Source organism: Lepidochelys olivacea (assembly GCF_965140295.1).
Source record: "Lepidochelys olivacea isolate rLepOli2 genome assembly, chromosome: 12".
NCBI classification, from domain to species: Eukaryota; Metazoa; Chordata; order Testudines; family Cheloniidae; genus Lepidochelys; species Lepidochelys olivacea.
In genome coordinates, this window is record NC_140422.1 from 8642470 (window position 1) to 8655473 (window position 13004).

The 13004-nt window shown below is 40.5% G+C and overlaps 1 protein-coding gene across 2 annotated transcripts in view; it reads left to right on the forward strand.

Moving 5' to 3' along the window:
* The first annotated feature begins 522 nt into the window (after positions 1-522).
* The window catches only part of CBFB (core-binding factor subunit beta), a 64209-nt gene continuing 51727 nt past the window's right edge, over positions 523-13004 (forward strand). For both annotated transcript variants that reach the window (XM_084644184.1, XM_084644183.1), the window contains exons 1-3: positions 523-679; positions 889-975; positions 7736-7852. In XM_084644184.1, the coding sequence (XP_084500310.1) occupies positions 602-679; positions 889-975; positions 7736-7852 (282 nt within the window). In that variant the 5' untranslated portion in view covers positions 523-601. The remainder of the gene's footprint in view (positions 680-888; positions 976-7735; positions 7853-13004) is intronic.

Here is a 13004-nt window from a genome sequence, read left to right on the forward strand (position 1 = left end):
GCCAAGCCCCCCCCCAGCCCGAGCGCTGCCCAGCCCCGAGGCGCCCTGTCCCACCTCCCTCCCGCGGGGGAGCGGAGCGTGACCGATCCCCGCGCGCCCGGGCAGGAGCGTGGTCGGGACTCGGAGGCCGGCAGGTCTCGCCCGTCCGGCGGGGGCTGGGGGGCGGGGCGCAGCCGGAAGCCGGCGAGACGGGCTGAGCGAGGGGCGACGGCCCCGCTCCCGAGGTCCACGCGGGGGCGGTGACTCACGCCCGCCCAGACGCCGGCCAGGGAGGGGCGGCAGCGCGAGCCCCCGGGCTCGCGCCGCGCATGCGCGGCAGCCCCAGCCCGGAGTTGTGAATGGTGCGGCTGTTTGGCCGGAGTTTACGAGCCGGGGAGGAAGTCGGAGGGGGAGGGGGCTCGAGACGCGCGGCGGCGGCAGCAGCGCGAGCTCTGGCGGTTGCTGCTGCTCCACTCTGGGCGCGAGGCGGCGCGGCCGGGGGGAGGGGGCGCTGGGAGCCGTCGGGGGGCCGGGTCGTGGCGGGGGGCGGGGGTCGCGAACAAAGGGCAGCGGGGCGAGCCGCCGGGGCTGGGGAGGCGGCGGCAGCGGCGGCGGCCCCACCATGCCGCGGGTTGTCCCCGACCAGCGGAGCAAGTTCGAGAACGAGGAGTTCTTCAGGAAGCTGAGCCGCGAGTGCGAGGTGAGGGGGGACCCCCCCCCGAAAGGGGAGCCGTTCCCGCCGCTGGGGGGGGATGGGGGAGCCCGGCGGGCAGCCGCCGCCGCCCCCCCGTCCCGGGCCGGTGGCGCCCGCCGGCTGCCCGCCCGGGGTGCGCTCGCCGCACTCCGCCTCCCCTTATCTCTCGCGGCCGGGCGGGATTCCGCCTCTGATTTGTCTCCTGTGCCCCGCAGATTAAATACACCGGCTTCAGGGACAGACCCCACGAGGAGCGGCAGGCCCGGTTCCAGAACGCCTGCAGGGACGGCCGCTCCGAGATCGTAAGTGCCGCGCCGCCCGCACCCCCCATCCCATGCACCTGGGCCGCTCGCTTGGCCCCCGTGCGCCGCACAGACCCGTCGCCCGCGTGAGCAACCCGGAACTGTGCCGAGCCCGGCCACCCGGCCCGCTGCCGAGCGCCCGCCGCCGCCGCCGCCGAAACAAAGCTGCGGATGCGGAACGGCTCCAGCGGCAGGAGCCACTTCCTTATTGCCTGCCCCGTTCCGGCGCGCCGAGCGGGAGAGCCCTCGGCGCGGCCGCTGCTGCAAATTGCCTGCTGTCGGCGCGGCCGGGCGCTTGGTCCACACGTTTATCAAAGCCCAAACTCCCCCACCTCCGTAGGTTGCGTAAACACCCCCCCCCCCCTCCCCGCCGCCGTGTAACTCACTGTTGCCGCCGCCGCCAGCAAAAGTGTTTGGACAACCGTGTTTTCACTTCATAGGGAATAAAAAGGGGAAACTAAAAAGCCAATTTAAACCCAGCTATCCGCTTCTGTAAAGAAATACCTGTGTCTTTCTGTCCAGCAGCTTAACTAAAATGTATAGTAACGTTTTAAAAATACTTTAAGGAAGAGGAAAAACAAGGAGGAGTCTTTGTGGCACCTCGGAGACTAGCAAATTTATTCGTGGGCTAAGACCCACTTCATCAGATGCATGGAGTGAAAAATACAGTAAGCAGTATATATGTTATAGCAAATAAATAAATATTGCTTACTGTATTTTTTCACTCCATGCATCTGATGAAGTGGGTTTTAGCCCACGAAAGCTTATGCCCATATAAATTTGTTAGTCTCCGAGGTGCCACAAGGACTCCTCCTTGCTTTTGCTGATACAGACTAATGCAGCTACCACTCTGAAACCTTTAACACTTAAAGTCATTGATTTAAAACTCTCATGGATGGGTGGGGCAGAGTGGATGCTGTTCAAGGGATGTTTTGTAGAAATGTTTTGTAGAAGTTATCGGTTTCGGTATGTAAGATTCATAATACGTATTCTGTGACTTGTTTACAAAGTATCCCATGATTTATTTAAAAATAAGTATTATAAGATAAATACATCAGATGTTGATTTAAACAATTATTTACTTATCTGTCCCCTAGGGAATCGGCCTTGCATTGGAACATATAGTGGTTGTGCTTCTAAAGTGTAGCATCCAGTTGCGGAAAGCTTTAGTTATAGATGTACTCTAGAAAAGAAAGGGAAGATACATTTTCATTAACATTTAATATTCTCCATATACCAGTATTTGCTTTTATAAAAGATAATTTTAGAAAACTTTTTTTGCCTAATAGTAATAGCTAATGCTGCTATTACTAGAGGAATAAAAACATATGTATCTTGTACATTAGGATTTAAAAGTAGTGTTATGTATGTGAAAAAGTACTTTATAGCCAACAAAATGATCTGTGAGAGTATATTGGCAGTTCTTCCTTCGCCATTGCATATATTGAAATTATAAGCTACTTATTTCAACTTTAAATTCTTTTGTCAAAGAAGTAGTGACTTCCAGGAATAAATAAGACTAATATGAAATTGTTCTGAACTCTAGCCTATCATTTGGTTAAAATGAATTAGTAAATAACCTTGATATACTGAAATTTAAAATGGAAAAAAAATGCAGTCACCGAAAGCTTTTTGAAATAGAGTAAATCTTTTCTAAATCAAATAAGGCACATTTCAAACTAAACTTTAACGTTTGAAATATTGGATTTTTTCTTAGTGATGGTACTAGTCGACCACTGTGATCCATGAAGTAAAAGAGAAGATTAATATGGCTCCATGTAGTCAAAAAGTGACTAGAATTTATTTCCTGATTTATTTCTGCTTGATGCTTCTTGAATAAGATCTGTATTTTGTAGCGTGCTTGTTAGTGATATGGTTGTTTGTACAGTTCCTTAAAACATTCATATTGAAGTCACCGATTTTTTTTTTTAAACAATGAAAATCGTGGCAGAGTTTTCCTCTTCATTAAGGGTTTATTTCAAGTGAGATGAGGTTTTACCTGATTTTTGATATTTGTAAGAATTTTCATTTGTTGTGGCATATATTTGGCTTAATAAAAGACTTCCATATGCTTATCGTAAACCTATGTTACTACATAGAAAAACTAGGGATTTTTTATGCACAATGTACATAGTGGAATATACCTTTACATAAATTATTAAAATAAGTTACTGTATTCACTTTGTGAATAGAAGAGGGGAGTATTCTAATATAGCCGATTCCTATTATACTAGTTATTATCTGTTTTCAACAGTTGTCTAATACAGCTAGAGTGTATTGTGTATTGTAAGTGAGCAAAGTTTATAGAGAATCTGTAGAAAAAAGTAGATACTATTCAAACCCCTGCGTAGCAAATCTCTTGGGTTTGTTTAAATTATTGTGTCACTGAGCATGATTTTTTTTTTAGTTTTAAAAAGTTTACTGTTGAAAATAATTATGGATGGAGAAAAACATAAATTTTTGCTAGCTTTTAAGGTTCCTAGACCGGTGGCAATGCACAGTATACATCTGTAACCGACCACTTCAGTGAAAACTTCAGATCTAAGCTTATAATTAGTTACAGCTAATACGGTTTGTGAAGAGTTGTTTTTGTAAAATGGGAAATTACTGTCTCTTCACTATCTCATTTCTGTGCCTGCCATCTCTCCTTGCCAGAACTCTGCCCCTTAAAATCTCTGGTGATGCCTGTTACACACAGTTTTTCAGTCTATTATAATAAGAAGAAATGGCTTCTTCTTTTCTTGACCTAAGACATCTGGTTTGGTCCAGTAAGACTGATTGCTTGTTACATATCCATTTAGAAAGTGAGGGTATTGTATGATCAAAGTTTTAAAAACTAACCAGTTAATTCAGTAAAAAAAAATTATGTAGACGATTTGCTATAGATAAAGAATTTAATCTCATCTCTACATAGGAAGGTTTGCGCCTTGTGATGGCAGCGTGTCCAGAAGTAGTCTAAAAGTAATATAAAGATGGAGTTAGGACATGAATGCGTCATACAAAGGTCACTGTTCTCTAACTTCAGACCAAAGTGATCATGACATGAACAATTTTTTAAAATCAAACAAGTCATTACTGAGATGTAGTCTTAAATTATCAGTGGTATATTGTTTTGCGTATTTTGAGGAGAAAGCCTACCTATAGCCACAATAATCTTCCAAAAGTGGTGGTTGTGCATGTGCAATAACTCCCCTGACACTTACTGTACATAAATACTCAGTTAACCTGAATGGTTCTGAACAAGTTCTTCTCGTCTGTTAGGTAATGAAAAGCCCTTTTGGAAAAGAAAAATAAATGTAACCAATAACCTTTACAGTCTATTGATCCATAAAACTACTTTTGAAACTTAAAACCCCCCAAACCCTGTGTTAAGCATATTTTCTGGGTAGATTTAAATAGTCTTGGTCTCTTGCGTATACATATTTTATAATCACCTATAAATCTTTTATGGTAAATCTTTTAAGTTCAAATGGAAATTGTTTTTTTTAATGTTGAACACTGTGACAACAGCCAAGAGTTTTAAAGGGCCATATCCAACCTAAAACAACCGCTGGCTGCCTGACCTGCAGAAAGTCTGTGCTATTTTGAAGTCACTCTATAACTTTGGTATCAGAGTGCTGATGTGGTGGCCTGTTCCTCCTCTTTGTTGTGACTGCATAATATTGGTTTAGATGTTACATGACCATCAGGTTTCCACTTGCTCTGTCATTTATGGCAGTCAGACTCATGGGAATGACATCCTGATGAGGATGGAAGACTGGAATTCCTTCCATGGCTGACATCTAATCAACGTGGGAATAACTTGAAAAGCCCTGGATTGACAGGCACCCCTCTCTCCTTTCTAGAGCTCAACCAGAAAGCCAGAAATAGGGTTTGTGGGACTGTAGACTACGTGCTAGCTCCCTACAAAACACTAATGATGATGGATGGTCAATACATCACTGATTTTTTACGTACATACCGATAGTAGTCAGACATGCATATCTGCTGATTGGGAGAATAGGAGAGGCATCCCCAGCCTACACACAGTAGGGTTCCTTTGTGTGTGTGTGTGTGAGTGTGAGGGAGAGAGTGAGTGGGTTGGGGAAACATGGCAATAACAGCCACGTTTACATGATACATTAGATGGGCTATTGGATTTTGTACATGGACTATTGATCTAATATAATTCGTTGGGGGGTGGGGGAACACAATGCTGCTAAAAATTCACATGATAAAAGTCTCACTATTTTTAGATAGCCTGTATCTGGCCTATAGACTAAGGCTGCACAGTTCCAGTGGGCGTTGGCATGCATTCATATTTTCTGTCCTCTTTTCTATTCTTTTCCCCGTCTTCAAGCTTTTCTGTGATTTCCTGGATACATGTAAGGATTTCTTCTCTTAGTGCTGCATGCTAGGTTGACTTTTCCCCGAATAGAATATATTACTGCAGAGCTAGCATCCATGGGCCTTCAGAAACTTGTGCAGTCTGGAAAGCTGCAAAATTCAGCTGGGTCAACCCTTTCAGTGTTTTGTATTAGCGTGTACATGTTTGTTTTTAATAACAGCCTTAGTTTTTAAAGGCTAAAAATGCAGAGAAGATGGTAGTAAAGCTGCTTGGCCATGTTGGTGTTACTGCATTGTTGATTCAGAACAGTGTTTCAATCTAGAAAATTGTTTTTCAAAATATTGTATTTTACATATGAGCAAACAAAAAACTACAAAGTGGGAAAATGATGTAATGCAAGGAATCTCCACCAGAGTTCTGATGACAATGGCTCTAGTTCTATTCTTATGGTTTACATGTTACATGAACCTGTTGATGGAGTACATCCTTAAGTTACACTTCTGTCTAGCTTTTTACTACACGTTTTCAAAATGTTTTTCTTTATACGTTTTGTATTCTAAACAGATTAATATACTGGTGCAATATCACCTTGATACTAATGACCGCTGTCGTCAATTTTAATGACTGTCTGTGTTAGCTTAATGGGAATGCTCAAAAACTGCTTATAAGAGAAAGTCAATAGCTAAAACCTAATCACGGGATATTAGTCTCCTTCTGCTTCAAAAATGTCAGGGCAAAGCAGGTTTCATGTTCAATGTGAGAGATATTGATCCTGTGACACTGTTCTACTACAATGACTTATACAAAATGATGCAGAGCGAACTATATTTTAAGTGATAGTGCAGTAGAGTGATTTTTTTATTACCAGTAAATTGCTGAATTCTGTGTTGCTTAGAGCAGTGGTTCTCAAAGCCAGTCTGCTGCTTGTTCAGGGAAAGCCCCTGGTGTGCCGAACCGGTTTGTTTACCTGCTGCGTCTGGAGGTTCGGCCGATCGCGGCTTCCACTGTCCGTGGTTTGCTGCTCCTGGTCAATGGGGGCTGCAGGAAGGGCGGCCAGCACATCCCTCGGCCCACACTGCTTCCCGCAGCCCCCGTTGGCCTGGAGCGGCTAACCGTGGCCAGTGGGAGCCGCGATCGGCCGAACCTGTGGACGCAGCAGGTAAACAATCCGGTCCGGCGCTCCAGGGGCTTTCCCTGAACAAGCGGCGGACCGGCTTTGAGAACCACTGGCTTAGAGGAAACATCTATTTTATGCTCCTCTCAATAAATCATCTCCCTAATTCAGCTTATTTTGAGCTGTATTTTTATGTACTTCTTATGAATAAACTGTTTTTTGGATTAGTATTCTTTTAAATTTAAGTGAATAATGGTAGTCAGTCCAGAAATTTGATTACAAGACATTCTATTTGGTATAACTGTGTTTTAAGGGTATGTTCTGGTATAAGTGTGTATCCGTGTATGCATATTTACACACTGTACTATAGCATAACTGAAACAGTGAATCAGAATTCTACTTCTACCCACATTGTTTTACCCCTCCCAGCTGTGCAAGTTGGAGCTCTTTCCCTGTTTGAATTGCTGTGATATGCATGAGTCTAAACTTCTTGTGAATGAAAATGAAACTTTATTTTCAGTTGAAGGTCATGGTTTTCTTGAATACAAGGGTACTCATTTCTGATAAGGTTAAGTTAATGTACCTTCAAGAGTTTTTGAGAGAGCATATAACAGATTTCTTATACATGGAAATCTACTAATCTGGATTTCTCTGAAGTGTTTGTTCACTCACACACTAGCTATGGTGGCAATAAGATTTCGCAACTTGACAGTGTAATATTATATAGTATATGGAGGGGGTACATTGATGGTGCGTTCGCTCACCTGTCTGTCAGCATGCAAAATAAGGGTAAATAAATATTTTCCTTGCATTTTTGTCTTTAGATCTCAGGTAATATGCCTCCTGGATTTATATATCTGTGAAAAACAGATAGGATTTTTTTGTTCAAAATCTGTGCTCCCAGTAACAAGTCTCTGCAGCTCACTTTCTTCTGAAAGTTCTTCTAACTGGGAAAAATGCTACTTTTTACAACATGTAAGCACTTTTTTAGTAGGTTTTGGTACTGAGTTGTTGGTACGGGATTTCCTGACAGAATTCTGAAATAACAGATTCTAATGTCAGCAAAAACTGATTTGAAAGAAAGTATTGATTCCATGTTGTATTTTATATCCGAAGCAGCCAATGGCAAATGTTGTCAAAATGGAATCAGATGTTTGTAACTTAATACTTAAGAAAAATGATGAGTGCATGTTTTTGACTTTAAGTATTCTCTATGCTGCTTGGCTTAAGACATAAACTGATGTAAAAATAAATGACTGCCTGCATAATTTATGTAATGTCTTGCTCCCTGATCCTGTTTGTATTGATTTTTCTAAAAGGCTTTTGTGGCCACAGGAACCAATCTGTCTCTCCAGTTTTTTCCGGCCAGCTGGCAGGGGGAGCAGCGACAGACACCGACCCGGGAATATGTTGACTTTGAAAGAGAGGCAGGCAAGGTAAGAAGGAAATTGTTGCAATTCAAAGATTTTTGTGTGCAGTGTCAGTGGGCTTTTAATATAAACTGTGTGTTGTTCGAAATTCTTAGTGTTCCACAGTTCAATGCATAGTAGAATTAGTTATAAAAAATACCAGTGAAAATTATTAAGATGAAGTCTGCTGAATTTCTCGAAGGATTGTTAAAAATAAATTTAATTGTAACTTGTTTTAAAATACTTTTTATTTTTCTTGGGGAAAGGTATGTGGGGTAATACTTGGTTCTTTCCTTCTATTAACTTTCATTTATTTTGGAGGGCAGAAGCCCACTTCTTCATAATAAAATGCTTAGGAAAAACTGAAATTTGTTAGTTTTTAATTTAGTTAAATTTAATTTAATTTAGTTTTTAATTTAGTTTTTACACCTTTGGGACTACATTCAAATTACAGACCTTAACTAGCAAGTTATCTTTGAGACTAATGAAAATTTCTCTCTGAGCACATTCCCTTGGCAGGGCTCAGGTTGGCAATTCATATGAAGTGTAGGAATTGCTTGCTCTTGTTCTTCCACTAGACATTTGTGCTTGACTTTCACCATCGCAAATTATAAAGAATAAATACTACTTTTAAATAAATTGCTGACTCTGCCTGTTTTGCTGTTCTGAAATGGTTGATCCACAGACTAAAATTCCTTAATGGCACAGTGGTACTCTATTAGTGTTTAGGTTATGTCGTTCATCTCAGAAAACTTGTTTGAGAGGTCACTGTGGTAAATTTACTGGGGATTTTTTGGGGGGTTTTAAATGTATGGTTTCACTATATAGGAAAAACACTTAAAAACAGTGCTTAGTGGATATGTTTCTCTATACTATGTAGGCTATAGGGGCCTGATCCAAAGCCATTGTAGTTAGTGGGACTTTTCCATTGACCATGGGCTTTGGGTCAGACAGTGTATATACTCTTGGACTCCTCCCAGGGCCGGGTAACTTTTCTGTACTTTTTGTTTTCTAATAACTCTCTTTTTAGAAAGATTCTTAAAGGGACTTCCTCAACTTAAAACTCTCACTATCTGTTTTCAACCTCCTTTTGTTACAAGTAACTACTAACATTAAAATAACTGAAAGACGAGGAAATACTTCATAAAGTTTTACATAGCCTGTTGGGTTTTCCCACATCAGTATAAAAAGGAAAATCCGATTGCAAAAGCACAAAAATTCTCAGAGGACTTACTTGGGGTCAAATATGGTACCTGAAGTTTCTTTTTAACTCATATTTTGAAATTAACTGGAGTTCAAGTTGATAATATCATGTTTGTGTTTTGTAAACCTATTCTACTGTAGTGTGGAAGCCTGCAAAAGTTTTTAAAAAACACATTTTGGGCAGGGAGCAGTTGGGGAAGGCTGGGTACTGGCTTTTGTGTTGAACAAGATGAATTGAGTTTGGCTCTTACTGAAAAATATTGATTCTGGCTCATAATTGAATGAGGAATTTTTTCTTGTAACATAGCAAACTGAAGTCTGTTTTTGCCTATTCCAAAAATAAACAATTTTATTTACTTAATTTTTTTTTTTAACTTTGTTTCCTTGGAATGAATTTTTAAAGTGGTGAATTAAGAATTTAAGAATGGCCATACTAGGTCAGACCAATGGTACTTCTAGCCCAGTTGCCTGTGCCAAATGCTTCAGAGGGAATGCACAGAACCGGTTAATTCATAAAGTGATCCATCCTCTGTTGTCCAGTCCCAGTTTCCAGCAGTCAGAGATTTAGGGAGACCCTGAGCATAGCATTGTGACCCTGAACATCTTGGCTAATAGCTATTGATGGACCTATTTGCCATAATCCTATCTAATTTTTTTTTAACTCAGTTGTACTTCTGGCCTTCACAACATCCCTGGCAATACTTTCCATTTATCAACACTGAATTTCATTTGCTATTTTGTTGCACAGTCACCCAGTTTAGTGAGATCCCTTTGTAACTCTTTACGTTCAGCTTTGGAGTTAATTATCTTGAATAATTTTGTACTGTCTGCAAATTTAGCCACCAGATTTGCAGGAACTTAGTATATGCTACTGCAAAGCCAGATAGAATTGATCTTATCACTATATACTACTTCTTGCTTTTTAGATGTTAGTTTATAGTAAACTTTCAGAATATTTGGCTAAATAGGTTGTCTTCCGTATTTTTTCATTTAAGGCCATTTACAAGTAGAAGATCATCCAATAAAACATGAATGGTATTGTACTGTACTTTGAACAAATCATGAATTCCTGGGTGTGATTTAACGTTATTATAAATCACATGTGACATCAAGCTTGTACTATACAGACTTGTTTTAAAGTGAATCTGCTCCCATAGCATGTTGAGAAGAGAAGCAAACCGGGCCGAAGTGCATTATAAACAGAAAGCACCTGATGGCATTATAGTATTGTAGTTTAGTTGTCTGTCACTTACTCTTTATATAACTTTGTAAGGAGTTTTATTATGATTTATTTTTTTTTTTTTGCACATATTCAACTGTCTCTATGCTCAGATGTGATTTCTGTAGCTCCATGCAACATTTTTTTGTAAGCTTTAACTCTTGAGGCAGTGGCATAATGTGTGTTTGTTCGTCACTGGAGCTGTGCCAGCAAGGCATGTTTTTAATTATATGAATAAAATATAGGCTATTGAGGGAGCTGTCATTTAATTATTATTCTAGGCATAACTCTGGGATCCTGAATGTAGATAAAGTTAAACTTACAAATACTGGAATCTTTTTATTCTAGAATTCTTTACTGTTTCAGAGTGTTTGGTTAACCAACTAATGTCCCAGAAATAGTTTATTTAGAATTTGTAAGTGCATTACTGCCATCTATAAACGGTTTTTGTCCTTAATCATGTAATTTTATTCTCCAGATAAACAGTTTTCTAAGGAAGCTTTTAAAAAACATTCCATAGTTGAGACCAGTTTGTTGTCCAAGGATAATGAATTAGCATCCTGTTCTTTATCCACAGAATAGGAGTGTGACATACGAGGCCTTTTCGAGGATAACAAATTCCTTAATAGTTATTGGGACTCTGGGGGATAGATCTTCGCAGACAGATAAGTGCAGTTTGAGTTATTTTGTACCTACGAGGATATATACATTCTAGAGGCAAATTTTCTAGAGCCTAAAGATCATAAAACAAAATCTTACAACAATCTTCTAAAAATAAAAAGCTCAAAAGAAGTGTAGGAGTTACACAGTGGATCAGACTTGTGGCCCACCTAGTCCAGGGTCCTGTCTGACAGATGTTTCACAGGGAGGTTCAAGAAACCTAGCAGTAGGCAGATGTAAGGTAATCTGCCCACATGAATGTCTCATCCTCATCCCTCTGAGTTAGAGTTCGGTTTAAACATTTTTTTTTGTTTTTCTATGTCCCTAATAGTTTTTGTCATGCTTCTCTGAACCTATTCTAATTTTAGAACACTATTTGATGTATGGCAACCAAATATTGCACACAATATTCCAGAGGAAGCTGTGCCACTGAGTTATATAAAACTTTATATTTTTCCCCATATTAATCTCCATTTCATTCCTTATGTAGTTTAACATCTTGTTTTGCTTTTTTTGATGACAGTTGCACATTGATCAGAGGTCCTCCACACAGCCTGCCTCCAAGATGCCTGTGTCTTTTCTTGAGTTCATATAGTAAATTTAGACCCTTGTAAAGTGTTTGAGTAATTGAAATCTCTTCTTCCATTTTGCATTAATTAGTATTGACATTGTCTGCCGTTCACCTAGTTTAGGTCCCTCTGACATTCATCACTCTTCAAATTATGCCGTGTTTGACATCATTAATAAATATATTAAACACTGGACGGAGTATGGCACATTGAGGCACCCTGCTGTTAACCTTTTGCCAAGATGTAAATTGACCATTTATTCCTATTTTGTTTTCTGTGTCTTACCAAGTTTTTCATGCATGACCGTGCCTCTCAGACGATGACTTAGTCCCTCATAAGAAGCTGAAGAAACTTTCTCAAGGTCCCGCTGGAAGTATAAATAAATTGTTAACCAGTTCTGCTTTATCCACTACTTTACTGGCACATTAAACATTCCTAGACATTAACAAGACAGACTTTTCTTCGCTGAAAGCACGCTGGTTGGACTCAGTCATGTCCTGATGTTCACTTCTTAATTACCTTTCCAGCCAGTTTACTGAGGTGACGCATACTGGTCTGTAATTCCCCAGATCGCCCCTTGCACCTTTTTAAAATAGTTTTAGAATATTGTTCTATCCTTCAGTCCTTTGGTATGGTGGCTTTTTTTAATGGGATTTCATATTTTTGCTCGCAGCTCAGCTGCTTCATGCTTGAGCTCCTTCAAAACTCTTGGAGGTGTATCATCTGGGCCTGATGACTTATTTCTTTTTAAATGATCAGTCTGTTCCAGCATCTCTTCTTCTGACACCTCAGTCTCTTATAGTACCTCATCTTTATTGCCAAAAAAGGTCAGGTTGGTAATAGGTATTTCCCTGACATCCTTTGTGGTAAACTGATTAAAAAAATGAGTTAGTTTCTCAGACATGTCCTTATCTTCCTTAACTGTTCTTTAACCTTTGGTAATCCAATGGACCCATCAATTTTTTTTCTGGCTTTCTGCATTTAAATAATTTGTTTTTATACCTATTTGCTCTTAAATCCATTTTTATCCTCCCAGTTTTCCTCTTATGTACGCCGTATGCATAACTCTAATGTTGTCATTGCAGACTGACGCACTTTCAGAACAAAATCTTTAGGTTAGCAACTTTTTTAGCATCTCCATACTTACTGAGATTCATCTTTTTCTAGTGGTCTAAACTCGGCCATCCACACTGTAAAGGCAAGATGTCAAATTTCCTAATACCAGCCTCTAGCCTCCTAATATTTGTCAAAGTGAGAATGAAGATAGAATAATTGTATGAGTTAACTTTTATAGTGGGGAGCCGGCTATAAGATTTGAGTGTTGCATGGATTACTATAGTTTCTGAAGTCCTTGCAGCATAGGTTTTGGGGAATATCCAGTCTTTGGGTTTTTTGTGATTCTCCTTTGTTCACACTTTGGCCTCTGTTTACTAGACTGAATTGTTGCAGTTGTGTGGTTTCATATTTTTTTCAATGTGAGAGAGAAGTAAAAGCTTCATCTCCTTAAAGATTTGATTGAGTCTATCTC